This window comes from Protomyctophum parallelum, assembly GCF_964188405.1.
Source record: "Protomyctophum parallelum genome assembly, chromosome: 12".
NCBI lineage: Eukaryota > Metazoa > Chordata > Actinopteri > Myctophiformes > Myctophidae > Protomyctophum > Protomyctophum parallelum.
In genome coordinates this window covers 36,242,497-36,265,680 of record NC_139712.1, presented here as the reverse complement: position 1 = coordinate 36,265,680, position 23,184 = coordinate 36,242,497, and the positions used below count along the sequence as shown (strand labels likewise).

The 23,184-nt window shown below is 43.4% G+C and overlaps 1 protein-coding gene across 2 annotated transcripts in view; it reads right to left on the bottom strand.

Annotated features, from left to right (window-relative positions):
- fars2 (phenylalanyl-tRNA synthetase 2, mitochondrial) overlaps positions 1-23,184 on the bottom strand; it is a 120,722-nt gene that overhangs the window by 61,658 nt on the left and 35,880 nt on the right. For both annotated transcript variants that reach the window (XM_083778826.1, XM_083778827.1), the window contains 6 exons: positions 20,407-20,756; positions 17,164-17,256; positions 12,263-12,322; positions 11,927-12,095; positions 8,193-8,355; positions 7,954-8,085 (listed from right to left, as the gene is read on the bottom strand). In XM_083778826.1, the coding sequence (XP_083634952.1) occupies positions 7,954-8,085; positions 8,193-8,355; positions 11,927-12,095; positions 12,263-12,322; positions 17,164-17,256; positions 20,407-20,738 (949 nt within the window). In that variant the 5' untranslated portion in view covers positions 20,739-20,756. The remainder of the gene's footprint in view (positions 1-7,953; positions 8,086-8,192; positions 8,356-11,926; positions 12,096-12,262; positions 12,323-17,163; positions 17,257-20,406; positions 20,757-23,184) is intronic.

Below are 23,184 nucleotides of genomic sequence, written 5' to 3'. Positions count from 1 at the left end.
CCCCTGTGTCAATTATCTAATGTGATCCTGGGCTCTACACACCCTCCACCAACCTAGTCCCCATATATGGGGGACATGGGGAGAGCAACGGACTTGAACTCATGCTTCCTTCATGCCTGAGTGTCCAAGTTGCTCCTTTACACCTGACAGGGGGGAGTTTCCCTGGTTGGACGTAGCGTGTGGAAGGAACATATTCCAACCAGTTGGCTGGCCAGGGGGAGGCAGTTTAGAGACCAGGATTACTGCATGTTTTTTGTGAGGGTACCTACCCAGGGGACACGGGGAGAACATGCAAACTCCACACAGAAAGGCCCTTTCGCCAACCCCGCCTCGGGTATGGGTACTGTCTTGATACTTTTACTTAAGTAGGCTATGCGAGTACTTTTTCAACCACAAAGCGTGTTATCAAAGCATTGGTGTGCGACATGAATGTGTTGTGTGTTCCAAACTTGCTACAGTTAAGTGGGTTTGCACCTCCTTCTATTAATATGCCAGCATGTGTCTATTTATAGCTGCTAAGCCCCAATTACCCACAATACATCTGGGTGATGATAATACACAGGAGTCCTCCCAGTGCTTCTGACTCCAGGAATATGGTGAATAGTACTGCTCGCATATGAAAATGAACACATTAACATCTACTTACTGTATGTCTGCATGAAAAATGCATTAGACATTACAATGCACGCACGCGAGAACAAACATGATTTCTGTCCAAAGTATCGTCCCTCTCTGCAAATGAACACACACAGGTTTGCTTACGGTTATCAATCTGCGTGCACGACGGGAGAGAATAAACACGCATGCACGCACACGTTCTCATTCTCTCTGTAAACATCTATGAAAGGAAAATCATTTTCTCCGTTTTCTCTCCGATTCTTCATCTTTCATTCACGCCATCGCTATTTCTCTCTCCATTCATTCATTAATTTTAACAGAATAACAGGGAGATGTATAGGCTTCACATTCAGGAAGGAAGAAGTGATTTAATGATGATATGTTAATGACAAACTGTGCAGTGTGTGTGTGTGTGTGTGTGTGTGTGTGTGTGTGTGTGTGCGCATGCGCTCACACAGGGGGTAGCGGTGGTGGTGGGGGGGTTGGTCGGTAGTACCAGCTGTCTCCCACCAGTGATTGGTTCTCCTGGGACAGTGGGGGGAGGGGCCAGAGGGGTGAAAGAGTGGACTTGACAGACACAAGGAGGGCAGGGTTTAGACACAGATGAACGGATGAGTGGATGGATAAATGAAAGAAATGGAGTGACGACAGTGTGTGTCTGTGTATGTGTGTGTGTGTGTGTGTGTGTGTGTGTGTGTGTGTGTCTGTGTAGGAACAAAGGTCAAGAGTGGGCGGAGATAACAAGTCAAACAGAACAAGACAGGTCGCCACGGTGATGACTCAATGCGCTATCTATCTATCTATCTATCTATCTGTATCTATCTATCTATCTATCTGTATCTATCTAACTATCTATCTATCTGTATCTATCTAACCGTATTGTGAACTCACTAAAAACAATGACCAGAATGAAGAATACAAATATTGGAGGACAATAAATGGAGGTGTAAAGATGGATGGATGGTGATTTGGAGGGGGGGGTGGACAGATGGATGGATAGACGGAGGGGAGGTGTGGGGTAAAAATTGGCTAATGATTTATTAAACAGGATCAAATCGGAGACCAGCTGAACCACACACACACACACACACACACACACACACACACACTTGTGAGGACCAAATGTCACTACAAATATACAGTACAATTTGAGAAATAGAACATTTTAATGAGAGTTATCACGGTACTCACACGATAAATGGTCGTTCTATGTTAAAAGATTATTTGGGGAGTTATGCTTACTTTAAGGAAAAGTGTCAGGTTAAAGTAAGGGCTAGATATTTAGAGCAGTTGTTCGCAACCTTTTTTGATCTGCTACAGTATGTATCAGGAATTGACTGCATAAGGAAACACTGCTAATCATGTTAAGCTACTTTGTCCTACAACTGTATATCTGTATAAATTATTGTCATTCTATTTTATTGCTTACGATTTAATTGCCTTCTTTGTTTTATGTAGTCCCAACAACATTTTGCTGCTTGTATAAGTCATAAACGTAAAACGTCTTGAATTATGCCAGTTATACTACTGCTGACGTCATGGTGCTTACTAGCCCATAATGTAGACTTCTAAGAAGAAGAAGAATACAATAGCTTGCATAAAATCACTGTCCCAAAATGTTGATGTCCTCACAAGTATAGTACTAGAAATGTGTGCACATGCACGCGTGTGTGTGCGTAAGTGTGTCTAAGTGAGCCAGGATGGCTATTAGCGCCAGGTCCCATATGATGCCAGCAACAGAGGAGACCCCCCTGGGAACGCACACACGCACGCACACGCACACACACACACTCCCAGAGGTTTGAAGGCCTGTTAATTGTCACCAACACGAGTTTAATCAGATTTCAAACCTGCCCACACACACATGCGTACCGTCCCACGGGGACCCATATGTGGATACGTGTGTGTGTGTGTGTAAAGGGATTACATCGCAGCAGGATTCTAATGAATAAATAAGCAAAGAAATAGCAGACACGCCTCTCCTTCCTCCCTCCCAACCCTCCCTCCCTCCCTCCACCATCCATCCATTTATCGGCAATGCTGTGGCAGATACAGAAAGCTACAAATACTGTATACTGTGCAGCTATGTGTCTTTGTGTCTTGACGATCATGTAGCAGCTACAAATGTCAGACGTAGCTTTATCTTCATGTCACTGGCTTCCGTTGAAAAAAAATCTATTCCACAACCTCTTTGAAACATGTGGATAGTGTGGAAGCGTAGAGATATGGAATGGGAAAATAATTGGACCTCTCTTTCTTGTCTTAACATTGCCTGATATTGAAACACTCACGTTTTTTGTGTCGATACAATGGATTACCCTATTGGCCCGAATATGAAACATCCTAGAAAACGTATCGTATTATAATCGGGGACTAGACTATTCTACATTCAATGTAATTTTTCCACAAATGAGTCTTGAAAAATGGGGGTCGTCCTATAATCACAGTTGTATATATTCGGGACAATACGGTATTTGCATTGCAGAACTATTATCGATCGATACAAGTCACATCGATGTAGTAATCATTGAAATTCTAAATCGATATACATCAACACCGTATCGTTACGTTACACCCCTTTATCACCCCTCTATCAACCCCCCCCCCCCCCCCCCCCGGTTCTATTAAACACCTCCTTCCATCTCTCTCTCTCTCTTCTGTCAATTATCTTGCAATGTCTCTCTCTCTCTCTCTCGTGAGATGTCAAACTATATTAATACAAAACGTAAAACACCTATCCATCTATGTTCTCTCTCGCTCTCTCATTAGATTCTTACAAAAACACACACACACACACACACACACACACACACACACACACACACACAGCCCCAGGCTAGTATCATGCATGAAGCCTCACTTCACATATGGCTGCTATTCCTCTGTTACACATTTAATTCACCCGTCTACCCCCCCCCCCCCCCTCTCTCTCTTCCCGAAATCCCTCTCTCTCTCTTTCAATCAGCACCCTTATTTGGTCTCTCACTCTCTCTGCTCCAGAAACTGTGTGTGTGTGAGTGTGTGTGTGTTGGAGGGGACTGAATGAGTGGTTTCCATGCCAACCAGAGCCACTGTGCCGCAGTGGATGGGGGTCGAGAGAGTGAGAATTGGAGAAATAAGTGTGTGTGTGAGAGAGTACGTGCGTGCGTGCGTGCGTGTCTGTTTCCCTGCAGCGAGGAGTGCTCTAAGATACTCCAATAACACTTTCTAACTACAATTGTGTGTGTGTGTGTGTGTGTGTGTGTGTGTGTGTGTGTGTGTACTTTCACACACACGTGTAAATATGCAAATGTTGTGCACTACATGCCTGTGCGGTGTGCATCTATTAATGTTGTATGCAAGTGTATGTATATGCGTTAATGTCAAGTGCATTGCAGCAGAGCCAAGGACGTACACTACAAGTTATTTTCTACACACACACTCGCACGCACAGAGACACAATCCCAGAGGTTTGAAGAGCTGTTAATTTGCAGAAGCACCAGTTTTAATCAGATTTCATGAACCACCTCTCGCACGCGCACGCGCACACGCACACGCACACGCACACACACACACACACACACACACACACACACACACACACACACACACACACACACACACACACACACACACACACACACACACACACACACACACACACACACACACTCTTCAGGGTATACAGGAGTGTAGAGCGACATCGTGCGTTTAACTGTTTTAATAAGAGACAGAGAGAGGAGGGAGGGAGAAATATATTTTTTTCTTTTCCAAGAGATAAAATACAGAATGGAATGGGGGGGGGGGGGGGGGGGGGGGTGCTGGTTCTAATGAATAGGGATAGCCCGTTTTCAATTGGCCCATTTGCCTCGCTGTTCATTTCCTATTGGACGTTCCCCACCACACCCTCTCATTCTTCCACACAGATCTCAGACCAGCCGTAATGGATTCACCTGAAGTACGAGTTGTTACAACATCATCATACAACATGACGCCACTGCGTCTCAAGGAGGAGGCAAGCGTCCGTTACACACCGTCGCTGCATGAAACGAGGCTAATAAGGCAGTCCTGAAAATGCTGCAGTTCTCCAGTGGTTTGGGACCAGTGGTTCCCAAACCTTCCGGTCGAGACCCAAAAAGAGAGATTAGACATTTTCCCCTGGATGCAAACTAGTGAAAATAGCTTATCTACAAGCTCACAACCTTGAAAATCAGGTATTTTCACTACTCCGTAATTATTATAGTTTTTTACTTATGGAATTTCTTAGATTTTGTTTGTAATTCTTTAGGCCTACCTGGGCCCTGTACACTCAAGACACTGTCCCTGCTGCCACCCTTAGAACTCCATATATGGACATTCCATATGTCAGTCACACACTCTTCTCTCCCTCAGGGCGTCTTACTGGGAGTCGCTGAAATAGTGGCTTCAATATTGTTCCAATGGATGACGTCATCCATATATTTCTTTATGTCCAGCTTTGAGTGTTTGTGTAAACACAAACATTGAAGACAAAAGTGAGGACGCAAATTGTGATTGGCCAGAGTGAGATGATGCATGACGACGTATGATAAGAGCGCACCTCACTTCACACGGGTGTGATTTTCTGTTCACGTCTATGGCTGTACTACAGTGTCACTCGCCGATAATAGCCGATCTACAAGCTCACACAGAGTGTTGCATCGAGACCTGTACAGCCCCGCCTGGTGTTCCCTGCACGGCACATTGAGAACCACTAGCTTAAACGTTCTGCCTCTTTCATTTCCATTCTCCACTGAGCCGCAAATGTGTGCGTGCGTGCGTGTGTGCGAGCGTGCAAGTACCTGACATAACGGTACAAGCTAGTCTGTCTGGATCCATTTGATCCAATTGAGCACCAATTTAGCGTCCCTGCACTAATACTGGCTGAGAATACATTACCTCTGGAGAGAGAGAAGAGAAGAGAGAACAGGATACACAGACGTGCACACTCACACGCACACACTCGCACACAACTGACAGAGCTTCCTGCTCTGCACTTTAGCACTATCCTGTGGTGGGGTTGTAAACTGCACCCAGGTGTGTTACCTCAGTAGACAGATGATACACAAAAACAAAAAAAAAAAAAACTAACAAACTGTACCGAAAGAAAGTAATTGCTTCGAATTTGATTCCTAAATCTTTGTCCGTTATAATTGTTTTCGGAATGGGTTAGATTTTGTGTGTGTTTTTCGCCTCATCTTGTCTGTATGTTGAAGTGTTTTGCTGCTGTAGTCGTAGCCTACCCTGAAGAATGAAGGCACATTGCCTTGAGAGAGAGAGAGAGAGAGAGAGAGAGAGAGAGTTGTCAAGGCAATGTGGCGTGTTGTAAGCTTACATATCTGTTCTTTTTTATGAGTGACACCGGTGTTTGTGTGTGCATGTGTGTCCCTACACTACAGTCTGTTGCTAATATGTTCGTACTTAGCATTGGAATAATTAATAGATTAATACGCATCGGAGTCTGTGTGCGTAACGATTTGCGGATTAATACAAATCTGTACTTTTGCATACTGCCACTTTGCTGGGGTCATGTGATCAAGATGTATAATATTAGATTTTTCAGATGCCAATAAAAGCGTAGTGGCCATGACTGCCTTCCAAAGTTTGCGGGCCCTGGATAGGCAACCCGGGCCTGGAGCACACTTTTCTAGTTTCTTGTCTTTTCCCGTGAGCCCTCTTCCTGATCCTGTTCCCGGGAGCCATGCTGTGTATGTTTATTCATCTGTGACGTGTGTCAGCTAGACAGGTATGAGTGTCACAAATGCACTGCTCCTCACGATGAATGACTGTGGTTTTACTGCACAGGCTGTTCTCGCAACAGAAGAAGCCCATTAAGATGGCAGTACACACACAGGTGGATGAAATGTCCTACGTGTTTCTTTAATCAGGTCTAGTGATCAGTCTGTCAGATCAATAAGACAGAACACACACGCACTGAGTTGACAAGCCCACAAGCTACGAACAATGATCAACAACAAATCTCGACAGAGTGAAATAAAAAACAGTGACAAATGGTGTGTGAGTGTGTTTGTGTGTGTGTGTGTGTGTGTGTGTTGATATAGTAGGAGAGCTGAGTCAGACAGTGAAAGAGACAACAGCCGCATTTATTCAGACATCCCGCAACAGTGGCAAAAACTACTATCTGTCATTAAAGGTGGTGTAAGTGACATTGTTTGACTAAAAGAAAGTTTGCTGTTTAAAAGTTACATCTCCACAGCATAGTGTGAACCACATCGCGCATCACACATATGTTGCAAGCTCATGTCACTTTTGCTACTTTTGTGTGGCATTCTTGTACGACAAAAGAGGGAATTCATTTACGGGTTGGAAACATAAAAAAAGGTGAAATAAGGTTAGGTTTATTGCATGCGTTCCCAAAACACTGCTCAGACGTTGAAACTAAGAAAGGGGAAAGAAAGAAAAGCTTGTAAATATGCTGCCCCTTAATCCTGGAAGGATTTGGATCAGAAACCTATCTGAGGTGATCACTTTGGGAGGAATTTTTATCTATTTTACAGGATAGAGAGGCTAAATGTAACTGCTTTTACAAGTCGTTCGTAACCATTTTACCGTATTGTGCCGAATATAAGACGACTGTGATTATGAGACGACCCTCATTTTTCAAGAATCATTTGTGGAAAAAAGAACATTGAATGTCAAATAGTCTAGTCCCCAGTTAAAATACGACCCCGTTTTTTTTAAAGGATATTTCCATATACGTATTCAGCACATTAGGGTAACTGGATATTGTGTTCTCTTGTGTGTATGTAGTGTTGTTTTGCATTGTAGCATGAATGTTGTAATAATGATGCGTCTTGGCCTGGCCAGGTCACTGTTGGAAAAGAGATTTAACCTGGTTAAATAAAGGCTATTATATGACGATATGCTCGACAGCGACGGTGCAGTGTGCATTAAGGTGCATCCAGTACTACAGCAGAGGTTGTCCTGGCGCAGTGGAGTAAAGCCTCGGGTCAACTCCGCAGCCTTACATTTAATCTTCCTCAATCTCTGCTGTTTTGCTGATCAATCAAGTGGAAAGAGGGTGAATTCTGCAGCGAGCTCCCCGGCACGCGAGGTGAGCGGATGGGGTGGCACACACCAGAAGACTGAGATAAAACTATCTCTCTCTCTCTCTCTCTCTGTATCTGTCTCTCTTGACATTGATGTGCATAATTTCCGGGTTTGGTGAACCCGTGCACATCGACCGAGATGCCAGCAGTGTGACTGTACATGGCACTATGCTGCAGTATCCGGAATGTATACGGTACATGAGATTGTGTGTGTGCATGTGTGTGTGTGTGTGTGTGTGTGCGCGTGCGTGCGTGTGCTCGTCCTGACCTGAGTTGACCACCTCCTGCTCCATCACCCCACATCCCAACACCTCCAGCCAGTCGCCTTGGAAACGCACCTCCATCTCAAAGGAGGGATGAGTGAAAGGAAAGTAGCACTCCACCCATCTGACCTCCACCTCTGATGGAGGAGGGGAGTAGTAGATTTAGTTAAACAATCTGTAAATTACAACATGAAAATACAGACAGACAGTCAGTCAGTCAGACAGACAGACATACAGACAGTACCTTCTCCAAACAGGTGTGTGACCAGGTGTGTGAGAGTTTTCTTCAGGTCGTGTTCCACCAGTTTGACAGCCTCCAGTGTGTGAGTTTCCTGTTTGTGAGGGGTCCTGCGGCCGCCTGACTCGAACAACGACAGGTCCTGTCCATTCTCCACCTTAGAGAACACCTGCAGCACAAAGGATAGCACGTGTGTCACTTTAACTTCAGTGGTGTTAAAACATTTTCATGTCCACGAAACCCCTAGCTGAATGCCAACACTGTTGCACTTTTTTTTTAATACAGGGAATTCATATATTTATTGAATATATTTATATATCATTTCATATATTTTATATTTGGTATTTTAAGTATGGCAATTAAGTTTACTTAAGTAAAACAAAAATGTCTTTGAACCTGCAATGTCAGGTTAAAACTGGGTCAGAGTCACATCTAGTCTCAATGATATCAATTCAGTTCCATGGCCAGAGTCACATCTAGTCTCAATGATATCAATTCAGTTCCATGGCCAGAGTCACATCTAGTCTCAATGATACAACATTAATTCAGTACCATGGCCAGAGTCACATCTAGTCTCAATGCTACAACATTAATTCAGTACCATGGCCAGAGTCACATCTAGTATCAATGATATCAATTCAGTTCCATGGCCAGAGTCACATCTAGTCTCAATGATATCAATTCAGTTCCATGGCCAGAGTCACATCTAGTCTCAATGATACAACATTAATTCAGTACCATGGCCAGAGTCACATCTACTCTCAATGCTACAACATTAATTCAGTACCATGGCCAGAGTCACATCTAGTATCAATGATATCAATTCAGTACCATGGCCAGAGTCACATCTAGTATCAATGCTACAACATTAATTCAGTTCCATGGCCAGAGTCACATCTAGTATCAATGATATCAATTCAGTTACATGGCCAGAGTCAGATATAGTCTCAATGATACAACATTAATTCAGTACCATGGCCAGAGTCACATCTAGTCTCAATGCTACAACATTAATTCAGTACCATGGCCAGAGTCACAATGCTACAACATTAATTCAGTACCATGGCCAGAGTCACATCTAGTCTCAATGATACAACATTAATTCAGTGCCATGGCCAGAGTCACATCTAGTCTCAATGATACAACATTAATTCAGTACCATGGCCAGAGTCACATCTAGTCTCAATGATACAACATTAATTCAGTACCATGGCCAGAGTCACATCTAGTCTCAATGATACAACATTAATTCAGTACCATGGCCAGAGTCACATCTAGTCTCAATGCTCTACAACATTAATTCAGTGCCATGGCCAGAGTCACAGCTAGTCACAATGCTACAACATTAATTCAGTACCATGGCCAGAGTCACAGCTAGTCACAATGCTACAACATTAATTCAGTACCATGGCCAGAGTCACAGCTAGTCACAATGATACAACATTAATTCAGTACCATGGCCAGAGTCACAGCTAGTCACAATGCTACAACATGAATTCAGTACCATGGCCAGAGTCACAGCTAGTCACGATGATACAACATTAATTCAGTACCATGGCCAGAGTCACAGCTAGTCACAATGCTACAACATTAATTCAGTGCCATGGCCAGAGTCACAGCTAGTCACAATGATACAACATTAATTCAGTGCCATGGCCAGAGTCACAGCTAGTCACAATGATACAACATTAATTCAGTGCCATGGCCAGAGTCACAGCTAGTCACAATGATACAACATTAACTGTATGGTTTGATGCTATATTGCATTTAGCAGCGGAACCCAAAACAACCCCACTTTGAGAAACACTGATTCACAAGAATCAATTAAATTAAATGCATACACACATCATCACCCTTCACCGGCTCATAGGAGCAAATTAAAAAAAAGAAACAGGGAGCAGCAACTTATTTACAAAGCAAAACAGCATATTTTTAAAAGTAAATCTACGTCTTTCTTACACACCATGTTCTAGAATGGTGGTCCTTTTGTGCGGGATATTGAGACCCCCAGCACAGACAGAGATGTAGTGGATATGGCTCATGGGATGAAGACATTTAGAGATATATGGATCTTATCAACTCAACAGGGAGGACACTGCGGCCTTGCCTTCTAAAATAACACACCAAAACAAAACAAAAACCCTAAAATAAAATAAACCCAAAAGAGATTGAAGACAAACAGAAACTGAACTCCTCCACATTCCAGTTAACTTTACAACTCAACTCACAGATGACAGTGGCTAAAAGAGTTGGCACCATCGCCAACCATTAAAACAAGCTGGACCATTACCAAAATCCATTAAGAGTTCTATTGTTAGAGGTAAAAATTATATCATCACTGCCAGACAGAAACCTTGTATCTCCACAATGTTAATTGTTTAAATGGATATTTCCATTTCAAATAAAATAAGCATTTAAATAATGAAAGAATAAAAATAAAAGTGCACTCAACTTTGTGTGGTTGATGCGTTACTGAGTGGCTTTCAGATTTTCAATTCCTGAAACCTGTTCTGACACAGGACATGTAAGGCGGGTGCTGTGTGATGCCAGGGACATTGCAAGTGCCTTGTTGTTTTGTTGGTGGTATACTTGGAGTGCATTCTCTTGCATTACATGACATGAAATACTAAACGAGGGCGAAGATAGATCAACGGAGAATGGAAATGTAATGCTACTTTAAGTACGTTGGGGGGGACAAATACTTGACATTAACATTCATTATCCAAGATAGATTTTTAACCACGCATTGGAATGTGTGAACCTCCGTCTTTAGGCTGCAGAATTCCCCAACCTCAACACCCCATCAACACAAAGAACAAACAAGGTCTGATAGACCGTGAAACTAACAGAGTTGCAGGTAATACATCTTGTAAATGAATCAAACCGCTGCTTAAATTGTCTTCCCCGTGTAACACAGTATCCACCAGGGACAGGGCTCTCCAACCATGCAAAGCAGTCCACTATACAGGCCAATGTTACAGAGTTTGTTTTTTAAATGCACCACAAGGCCTTCTCCGGGTCACCGAAACCAGATTTAGAAAGTACATTTTTACTCAAGTACAACCTTACAGTAATTTTACTTCACTTGAGTATGTCATTGTTTACATATGTAACATTATTTGGCATCGCTAGACACTAGTTACAGTACTTTGCAGATTTAGATTATTATTAGAAAACGTATACACCCAGTAAGCCATATTTTATACTTTGGCTATAATTCACAAATTGCAGAGGCCACCTTACGTAAGAAGAATATATCTGTTTACATCTACCACCACTGATGGAAACAGCGGCTAATCCCCTTGGACCTGGTTTCTTTCTTTCTGAGAGTCCCTTTTTTTGTAGAACTGCTATTTTTGCCAAATGTTAGGGCCATTAGGGTCCATTGAACCAGGGGTGTCAAAACCCTTTTTTCAAGAGGAGCCATAACAGAATATAATCAATATTTCCATTCATATTATGAAAATAGCTCAGAGCCGACTGTCATATACTGTACCTTTGGACCATAACAAAGTTGCATATAAATGCATCACTGAACAACGATTCTATTTAACTACTAGGGCAATATCTGTCTTTTGTTGACGGTGTAGCTAAATGTAAGTGCCTCATCTGTGCTGTGAACAAAATAAAAACAATATTCCTTTTTTCTTGCACTGAATTGATCATTTACACTCCAATAAATTGGCTGGTGTGAAACATCTCTATAGTTAATTTCAACACACACACACACACACACACACCTGGTGGTTAGAGAACAGTCGTACTCCTTCCATCTGGTGGAACACGGGGTAGTGACTGCCATCGATCTCGTCCCGCCTGTAAACGTCTCCAGCCAATAGGAACGCATCCAGGCCCGACCTCACCAGCTCCCTCTGGTGGGCCGACGTGTGAGCGCGCAGCATCGTGGCTCTGGAGCCCAGAAAACAACGGCAAACAAACATGATATGTAAAGTTTAGTCAGAAAGATAAAGTCACTGTCAAACCTCCAGTTTGACAGTGGTCTGGTCCAAATTTAGCCAATTTTACTTGTATAATAATAATAATAATAATAATAATAATAACAATTACAATATTACCTGTTGATATAGTAATTGTCTCCTCGGTTCCGGCTGGGGTGATCCAGCGGTATCAGCAAACTGTCAATCCATTTAGAACATAGAAACAAAGTAGCAGAAGGAACATACATGATGTGACTTGTGTTGCAGCAGATCAGTATAAGCTTTTTTTTTTTTTTCTCACCACATTAACCCATTTAGACCTCAGGACGATTCTAAAAAATGGCCTCTAAATCCTAACAGTTTTAAATAAAGTAAATGTTTCCGTATCAGTGGTGCTCAATATTTCATGTCAAGGACCCCTAGAATTATATGTATTGTTGTTGTTCCAGGGACCCACCAGAAGCAAAGATTTGAGTTAAAAACATTCACTCTGAACGAATATATATATTCAAAGATTTGCGCCACATTTTCACAATGTTTCAAAAATATCTTTCAATAGCTAAAGTATAACATAATGCTTAAAACACCAGGGGTTCTCGCCCAAGATGGGTTAACACCTCCCCACTGAAAATGTATGAATGAAATCTTAAAGGAGAATTCCATACTAAAAGGCTTTCTTACCTTTCTTTGTAGTCGTTACGTCCCCACCAAAGAGGTCCAGGTGTTATTTTGTGCAAAAGCTCCTTATTGGCTATTTCCCCTACCATAAGCCCTAAATGAATTGCATTGAATTGAATGGGAATTGAATGGGGCTATGGGGTGTTGTGCTAATTCACTTATTTCCATCGCTCAAAATTATAATTTCTTTGTATATATCCTCTCTTCATAATGTAAATATTATCCCAAGCGGCACACTTTACTACTTCTTTCGATGGAAATAAGCGAATTAGCATAACACCCCATAGCCCCATTCAATTCCCATTCAATGCAATGCAATTCATTGAGGGCTTATGGTAGGGAAAATAGCCAATAAGGAGTTTTTGCACAAAAAAACACCTGGACGTCTTTGATGGGGACGTAACAACTACAAAGAAAGATAAGAAAGATAAGAAAGCATTCTAGCATGGAGTTCTCCTTTAAGTCTCATCATCATGATATTGGATTATCCGGACTTTGACAGCGTTATTGATAACCACACCATTATCATCCACGGCATAAACGCAAAAAAGCCCAGCAGCTCATTTCCGTTGCGGTGCTTTTATATAGGTGCAGGAAAATGTCCTTCTGGTAAAAAGTTTGGTGCCGTTCATATTCACTGTCACTCTCATGACAAGATGCCCACTAAAAGCTTTCCTTTTCAGTAGAATCTAGCTAGCCTTAAAAAAACAACAACAACAATTATAGCATTGTGAGCATTGGGTACCTGACACTGAAGTGTCTTTGTGAAAAGACTAGTGTAGGCAGGTTGGCATGGTGAAACCGTTTAGTCTATTGGTACTGTATGAAAGGAAGAGTTCTGTGTTTTTGTGTGTTTGAGTACCTTCCTTATAATGGCACGACCTTATCTTATGTCTGGAACGTGAGCAATAATAGAAAATAAATCTTTCTCAACCTTCAGTTGAGATAGAATGGGAAGCGGCATCGAGTGATTTCATTAAACATATAACTGTGTAAAAGTTAAATGAGGATAAGACAGAAGTTCTCATAATCGGTTCTAGCGAGCAGAAAGAATCAATAATAAGCGGACTTGGCAACCTGACTGTAGAAAGTAACAGTACAGTAAAGAACCTGGGGGTCATTATTGATTCTGAATTTAATTTTAATTCACACATTAATCATGTTACCAAGATTGCCTTTTTTCACCTTAGAAATATTGCACGTCTTTGGACGATGCAAAAACGCTAATCCACGCCTTTGTTTTTTCTCGGCTTGATTACTGCAATGCACTTTTTTCAGGACTGCCTAAGAAAGCAACTGAGAGATTACAACTTGTCCAAAATGCAGCAGCCAGAGTTTTAACTAGAACTAAGATGAGAGAACATATTACTCCAGTTTTGGCTTCACTGCACTGGCTTACGGTTGTTTTTAGGATTGATTTTAAAATTATTTTACTCGTGTATAAAGCTCTCAATGGTCTCGCACCTTCCTACCTACATGACTGCCTGCCTAAATATGTCCCAAACCGCCCCCTAAGGTCTTCCACTGCTGGCCTGCTCACTTTGCCTAAAAAAATGGCAACTAAAAAATACGGGGAAGCAGCTTTTTGCTTCTGCGGGCCGTCGGCATGGAACAAGCTCCCAATGTACCTTCGTCAGGCAGCCTCTGTAGACATTTTTAAAGCACAGCTCAAGACCCACTTCTACAACATTGCTTTTAATTGATCTTTAATTTTTTGTTATTCATGTCCTCACTGTATGCATTACTGCTTGTTTTTTTAATGTCGTTGCCTTGCTTTTCTTTTTTATTCGCCATTGTTCTGTAAAGCACTTTGAGCTGCATTTCATGTCATGAAAGGTGCTATACAAATAACGTTTTATTATTATTATTATTATTATTATTATTATTAAAATGTACAAGTGGATGGAGAGGGAGAATTCTCTCTTTCATATGAAGGACAAACATGGAGCGACAAGTGGAGTCTCTCCATGGAGAATGTTCTCTTTGTTTGAATATGTGGTCCACTCAAAACTCTTAACAAAAGGATGTGAAGGACAGTCTGCACTCAATACTCAATTTTACTCATCTGTTGTGTCATTTCATGTCCATGTACCAAAATAGATTGTGTGTGTGTGTGTGTGTGTGTGTGTGTGTGTGTGAGTGTGTGTGTGTGTGTGTGTGTTCCTGCCTGCATGCATGCGTGCGTGGGGTGCGTGGGATGTTACATTTTTGAAGACAATTTAACTCTTTCCAGGCCATGTTTGTTTTCATTATATTCCCCTTCTCCTCCAGGCAATGTGGACATTTGACAAATCTGTCAAAGCCCATATATAATATTATGTGAATATGTCCCAATGTCATGAAATAACTCATATGAAAGTGATAAGTCTCATCTTTCCCCCAAAAAAAGAATTATGTTTGTAGCATGTTCCGTTCTTTAGTTATAGGCAGTTGAATAGGTCATGGTTTCATCAAAATCAGCCCTCTGAAATAATTTGTCTGAGAAAACAGCACTTTTGTGAAAGACACTCTCTCAAGCAGAATACTCACTTGAAACTTTTTTCTTTTTCTATAGTGACTTATCTGATATATGTACAGTATTTGTCTTCAAGCAGTTAAAGTTAAAAAAAAGTATAAAAAAGTGTTTTTGTTGAATAAATCTTATTTTCACCCCATGAATGAGACTCAAACAGTAACTCCATTTACTCCATCCGGCGGCCCGGTCGCAACGAGATCACCCCCGTCCGAAACTAAATAAAACTAAATAAAATTGCACTTACTAGCCTACTCACAAGTAAGACGCGCAAACGCGTGAAGCGAACGCAGCTCGTGTGTGTGTGGTTGTGTGTGTGTGTGTGTGTGTGTGTGTGTGTGTGTGTGTGTGTGCTACAGCTGTGCCCTGTGTGTGTGTGTGTGTGTGTGTGTGTGTGTGTGTGTGTGTGTGTGTGCTACAGCTGCGCCCTCTGGTGGCGGGCGGGTGGTGTAACAGCGTGACACACACACACACACACACACACACACAGACATTCAGCCCTTGCTGTCATAGTAAGTGGCTCACTGCGTTCGCAATTATCCTTTGAACACATTTTCGTTTCGGTCTCATGGGAAGCCAATCACCTTCGTCCCCCGCCCGATGTCCCGCCCCCGCCGGATGTCCCGCTCCCAGCTGATCCGGTGAAATATCTAGTTTTCTTTTTTCTTTTCCTTGCGTGTTGGACTGTTCCTCCTCCTCGTCTGAACTTTCCATCTCTGATCCAGTCTCTGGATTTGGAAGGGCAACCAGGAAGGCATGCATTATTGCATTGTGGTTTGGCCAGGGCCTGGATTACCTGGCGGCCGCTTGCCAGCTCGTCCACGGCCGCACTTCAGCGGGGACTTCCACGGCTCCACGGCGGCGACCAACAGGCTGCCCGCTGGCTCGCTCGTAGCCTGGCATGAGCGTCTCGCTGGCTCGTTTGGGGGTCCGGCAAGGTTTTTTTGGGGGGGGGCATTTTAGCCCTGATCGATCGCTGGTGTCTTTGATCTGCTTTTGTCTTGCTATGTGCTGTGGGTCAGTGTGCCCTGACGACTCTGGGTCAGACTGGAGTGGAGGATTGTTGCTTTTTTGTGGCTCATGGGAACATTTTTTGGCTCAGCCTGTGTTGTCATGGTGTGATTGAATACTTTAGGGCCTGTCTTTTATCGCAGCGCTACCAAACTTTGTCACAGGGTGCGGGAGAGGGTCTTATAGCGGCTGCAAATATAAAAACAAATCTCGTCCAACCTCGTCCTAGGCGGCATAAAATCAAAAAATAATCTCGTCCGATCTCGCCCTGTGCCCGGAAAGGGTTAAGCATATGTGAGACATGTTGACAAAGTCTAAAACTAACAACATTTCCTCCATGATTATTTGTTTTGTAAACACACAATACCGTTTCAGTTAGACCAGTGGTGGCAACTCAAATGTAATATTTTTTATTTCTGGATATTATGATATAGCATACACACATTCTATAAAAATATAAATATCAGATCGGGGGGAAATCGTTATCGGCACATCAAAAGCAAATGATCGGAATTGGATCGTGAGTAAGAAAACGTGATCGGGACATCCCTACCTGTAAGGGTTCCATGTGTACACTCTCAAGATTTACAGCATTGGCTTAGGGTCCCATTCTGGGCGGGAACCCCTTTTGGTGTTTTAACTAAGCATTATGTTATACTTTAGCTATTGAAAAATAGCAGATCTACAAGCTCATAGCGCGCCACTTACGAGCTTGTAGGTCTGCTATTTTTGAAAAATCTTAAAAATGCGGCACAAATCTTTTTTTTTTCCAACGTCAGGCGTCGATGAGTTTAAGGTACCGGAATAGTTTTAAAATCCCAAACCCTACTTGACTTACCTGTCAAAGTTCTGCTCCACGGTCACCACAGGACTCAGGTTGTCATGCACAGAGAACAGAGGGTTTCCTCTGCGCCCTGGGTTCCTGTAGGAACTGCAGGAGAAAAAAAAGGGAGGTCCATTTTAAGTATGTGACTGTGTCCGCCTGTCCGGGGTTTTTGTACGCGGCCCACCCCTTCTGACCACTTAACATGGCAGTCCGTTAATTAGGTCACATTAGTGTGACCGGTGTTGGGCTTTTTTATTTTTATTATTATTATTATTATGGCATTTCTATAAAATTTTTGAAAATGTGGCTGTTTGGTGCCTTTCGAGATGCAACTACCTAAACCCAGATTGGCTGTTCCGAATTGTTTCCTCATTTAGTTCATCCTGTCTAGGGGGGAGACAGTGTAGGAGAGACAGACAGTAGGAAGGCTGAGAGGGAGACAGTTTAGGAGAGACAGACAGTAGGAAGGCTGAGAGGGAGACAGTTTAGGAGAGACAGACAGTAGGAAGGCTGAGAGGGAGACAGTGTAGGAGAGACAGACAGTAGGAAGGCTGAGAGACAGACAGTGTAGGATAGACAGACAGTAGGAAGGCTGAGAGGGAGACAGTGTAGGAGAGACAGACAGTAGGAAGGCTGAGAGACAGACAGTTTAGGAGAGACAGACAGTAGGAAGGCTGAGAGACAGACAGTTTAGGAGAGACAGACAGTAGGAAGGCTGAGAGACAGACAGTTTAGGAGAGACAGACAGTAGGAAGGCTGAGAGGGAGACAGTTTAGGAGAGACAGACAGTAGGACAGCTGAGAGGGAGACAGTTTAGGAGAGACAGACAGTAGGAAGGCTGAGAGACAGACAGTGTAGGATAGACAGACAGTAGGAAGGCTGAGAGGGAGACAGTTTAGGAGAGACAGACAGTAGGAAGGCTGAGAGACAGACAGTGTAGGAGAGACAGACAGTAGGAAGGCTGAGAGGGAGACAGTTTAGGAGAGACAGACAGTAGGAAGGCTGAGAGACAGACAGTTTAGGATAGACAGACAGTAGGAAGGCTGAGAGGGAGACAGTGTAGGAGAGACAGACAGTAGGAAGGCTGAGAGGGAGACAGTTTAGGAGAGACAGACAGTAGGAAGGCTGAGAGACAGACAGTGTAGGATAGACAGACAGTAGGAAGGCTGAGAGACAGACAGTGTAGGAGAGACAGACAGTAGGAAGGCTGAGAGGGAGACAGTGTAGGAGAGACAGACAGTAGGAAGGCTGAGAGGGAGACAGTGTAGGAGAGACAGACAGTAGGAAGGCTGAGAGGGAGACAGTTTAGGATAGACAGACAGTAGGAAGGCTGAGAGGGAGACAGTTTAGGAGAGACAGACAGTGTAGGAGAGAGAGACAGTAGGAAGGCTGAGAGACAGACAGTGTAGGATAGACAGACAGTAGGAAGGCTGAGAGGGAGACAGTGTAGGATTGACAGACAGTAGGAAGGCTGAGAGGGAGACAGTGTAGGAGAGACAGACAGTAGGAAGGCTGAGAGGGAGACAGTTTAGGATAGACAGACAGTAGGAAGGCTGAGAGGGAGACAGTTTAGGATAGACAGACAGTAGGAAGGCTGAGAGGGAGACAGTTTAGGAGAGACAGACAGTGTAGGAGAGAGAGACAGTAGGAAGGCTGAGAGGGAGACAGTTTAGGATAGACAGACAGTAGGAAGGCTGAGAGGGAGACAGTGTAGGAGAGACAGACAGTAGGAAGGCTGAGAGGGAGACAGTTTAGGAGAGACAGACAGTAGGAAGGCTGAGAGGGAGACAGTGTAGGAGAGACAGACAGTAGGAAGGCTGAGAGGCAGACAGTGTAGGAGAGAGAGACAGTAGGAAGGCTGAGAGGGAGACAGTTTAGGATAGACAGACAGTAGGAAGGCTGAGAGGGAGACAGTGTAGGAGAGACAGACAGTAGGAAGGCTGAGAGGGAGACAGTTTAGGATAGACAGACAGTAGGAAGGCTGAGAGGGAGACAGTGTAGGAGAGACAGACAGTAGGAAGGCTGAGAGGGAGACAGTGTAGGAGAGACAGACAGTAGGAAGGCTGAGCGGCAGACAGTGTAGGAGAGAGAGACAGTAGGAAGGCTGAGAGGGAGACAGTTTAGGATAGACAGACAGTAGGAAGGCTGAGAGGGAGACAGTGTAGGAGAGACAGACAGTAGGAAGGCTGAGAGGGAGACAGTGTAGGAGAGACAGACAGTAGGAAGGCTGAGAGGGAGACAGTTTAGGAGAGACAGACAGTAGGAAGGCTGAGAGGGAGACAGTGTAGGAGAGACAGACAGTAGGAAGGCTGAGAGGGAGACAGTTTAGGATAGACAGACAGTAGGAAGGCTGAGAGGGAGACAGTTTAGGAGAGACAGACAGTGTAGGAGAGACAGACAGTAGGAAGGCTGAGAGGGAGACAGTTTAGGAGAGAGAGACAGTAGGAAGGCTGAGAGACAGACAGTGTAGGATAGACAGACAGTAGGAAGGCTGAGAGGGAGACAGTGTAGGAGAGACAGACAGTAGGAAGGCTGAGAGGGAGACAGTTTAGGAGAGACAGACAGTGTAGGAGAGAGAGACAGTAGGAAGGCTGAGAGGGAGACAGTGTAGGATAGACAGACAGTAGGAAGGCTGAGAGGGAGACAGTTTAGGAGAGACAGTCAGTAGGAAGGCTGAGAGACAGACAGTGTAGGAGAGACAGACAGTAGATTGGCTAATTTCACTAGAGTTTTGGCAGTTCTGTGCTGTCGTTTTCCACCAAATTCTGCAATATGGTAGAGGGCCGTGAGAATCCCTCAGGAACTGAAGCTCACAGTCATTTGTCAAAGGGTTCTGCCCTTTAGATCTCCCAATTAATTAATGATATGTTCTGCTCTATCCCCTCTTGGCGTAAAAAAGCGACTTCAAAAGATTCGTAGCCTGGTTAACCACTCTGCCTTGACCTCGCATTTCCATTCATGTGTGTGGAGTCTGGACCCTGCTCATGCATGGTTGGTTGGCTGTGTGGAATCTGGACCCTGCTAATGCATGGTTGCCTGCGGGAGTACAAGCGTTGACAGACAACCCCTTCAGCCAATCAGCATAACCAAAAAGTGACTCTGGAGTCTCAAACCAGCCATTTAAAGCAATGATTTGTTAATTGAATGGTCTTTTCTCAAAGTTCTCTCAAGTGTATTTATATGGATCATTGTGCATTATAGCTTTTTTCTTTATTGCTTTTATGGCTTGACCTCGTCTTATCGGTGTGTATATACCTGTAGAAGTGAGCTTTGATTCGCTCCTTGATCAGCCAGAGCGGATGATGTGACTGGTTGTGGAGATTCCGTCCCACCTTGCTCAAGATCTTCTCCGTCACATTGGTGAAGTTATCACGAGGGTAGGCGTGGCCTAACACCGTCACCTGGTCAATCACAGGCCGAGAGGCGGGGCCAGAGTATGTGCTCTGCAGGCGACGACACGAGATGAGGAGGACGTGCTTGCCCAGCGCTGTTCTGCCATTGGCTGAGATGCTTGCTGATGAGCAATGGCGAGGCAGGGATTCTAGGAAGGGGAGGAGCAAACGGAAGGTCCTGCAGTGAATCCGCATGGTGATTCGTCAACAGACCTGGGGAGGAAGAGAGAGAGAGAGAAGCAAAGAGAACGAGTAGAATAGAAGTTAAAGTGACGAAAAGAATATTGTTGCTGTTAGGTGGAAACAAGACCATTCCTTTTTTATCATTATTTCTCTTTAATTAAAGTAGTGCCTATAGCATAGCTATAATGTCACAATGTGTCGCCACACCATGTTTTGATGTGGCCATGCCTCTAAAATGACAAAATTCCGAACCTGGCTGCACGTATCAAATAATTTCTTACCAATTAGTTGATTAACCAATTGTGAGCACAACGGTGTCACACAAAAATAGCTTATCTACAAGCTAGATTGGAGATAGGATATTTACAGTTTTACACTACTTTTGATGGGTTTTGAAAGTCTTTGAAATGTTTCCATGACATCCCCAAAATAGAAACCTATTGATACTAATTGATTATTTTATTGTGTTTATGTGTTGTTGCCCAAAGGGGCAACAGACTATAGTACTTTGGCGACTTTATTACTTATAATAATCACTTGCATGAGTCAGTATAGGATATAACAGCAGTGACAACACACGTGTGTATGTGCCTATGTGGGAAGGAACTGATTGGCGTAACGCCTACATTTGTGATGAAATAGGCAAAAGTTAAATGACTAGATTAAGGGAGAAAATATAAAAAGTGTGTGTGTGTGTGTGTGTGTGTGTGTGTGTGTGTGTGTGTGTGTGTGTGTGTGTGTGTGTGTGTGTGTGTGTGTGTGTGCGCGCGTGTGCATGTGTGTGCAAAACAAGTGGTGTATTGTCAACGTGTACTTGAATACACATACTCAAATACAATACTTTTGTGCGTAGTAAGTATGTAAGTAAGTAGTACCGCATTTTTGGTTACTTTTACATCTAAGGTACTTCACTACATTTCAGAGGCAAATATTGTACTTTTACGCCATTATTTACAATTATCAGCAACACTACTAACACTATCTGCCTCCCTACCTCCAATCTCTGCTGAGAAGGACCTGGTTTTATCAGTCTCAAGTTCTCTCAACTCCAGTTTATTGTAGAATCACAGTTTTACACCAGGACATAAAGGAGTTGGTGAAATTATTTTGTGAATATATTGAGCTACGACTGATGTAAAACTGATTTTGCTGTGTGAGCATGCATGCAATCGCTCCAACGCACAACCTGGCAGCCAGAATATTAGTGGCCTGGTTTGGCCTGGAGCGACTCTGCACACAAAGTTCGACAAATCATTTCAGCGTACACACACACACACACACACACACTCTGTAACTGTAAGACAGTGAGATTCAGCTATTTTTTCGAGGGTTAGCTAAGGTGAAATATAGTGCTGCTTGACTGACACACACGTATCACACACACACACACACACACACACACACACACACACACACAAGATCACAGTCATAAAATACATGAAAAGTAAAGTGCTGCACACAAACAAACAAGTAGGCCTGCACAGCACACAAAAGTTTATGACTGTGTGTACAGCAGTACACAACCTCCCCATCTCCGTCTCCCGCTCATACATGCCTAACAGACTGAAGACATAGAGAGTGAAAATGTTAATATCAGGAGGAGGAGAATACAGGAGAGGAGCAGGCCTGGCCCTCTATCATTTCCCCTCAAATATTTGTCCTTCCACCGACACTCACACACACACGCAAGTTTGTATTACCATACGTGTGAGGACATAAAATGTAAAGGACAGCATCGGAAATCACTACAACTCCAGTCTAGCCAGGAAATTGCAGATCTATAGGCTTGTAGATCGGCTGTTGTACGTTGTGTGACCTTAACCTGAATCTCTAAAAAGAAAAAATCTATAAATCAGACTATTTATCTTGTGAGGACCAGGACAACGGTCCTCACAAGTATAGAGCGCACACACACACACACACAGTCACACACACACGCACACACGCACACACACACAGAGGAGTGTCCCCGGCTCAAACAAAAGGGTGTTGCATTGCAGTGGCAATGCAGCAAAATGGATTATTGTTCCTAAATCCATAAAGCTTCACCTTCCAGCAGGTACACCGCTTTACTGCTACAGCAAAGTCACGCGCACGCACGCAAACACAGGCATGCATGCGCACGCACACACACACACACACACACACACACACACACACACACACACACACACACACACACATGCCTGTGTGGATCAGGGATTCTCAACCCCAAAATAATCAGCAACAAACTACATTTGTAATAGCGATGTACAGGAGTTACATTGATCCAACCCGGAAAACAATTGATTGATTGATCATTAAAATATATATGCAATGAAAATGCACATGTATATGTGCACACACACATACACACACACACACACACACAGTCCACAGACAGTCCACATCTTCCAAAAAGGAATGCATGAATTTAATTCATCCTGACCAGCAGCAGAGATATATGATGCCCACCGAA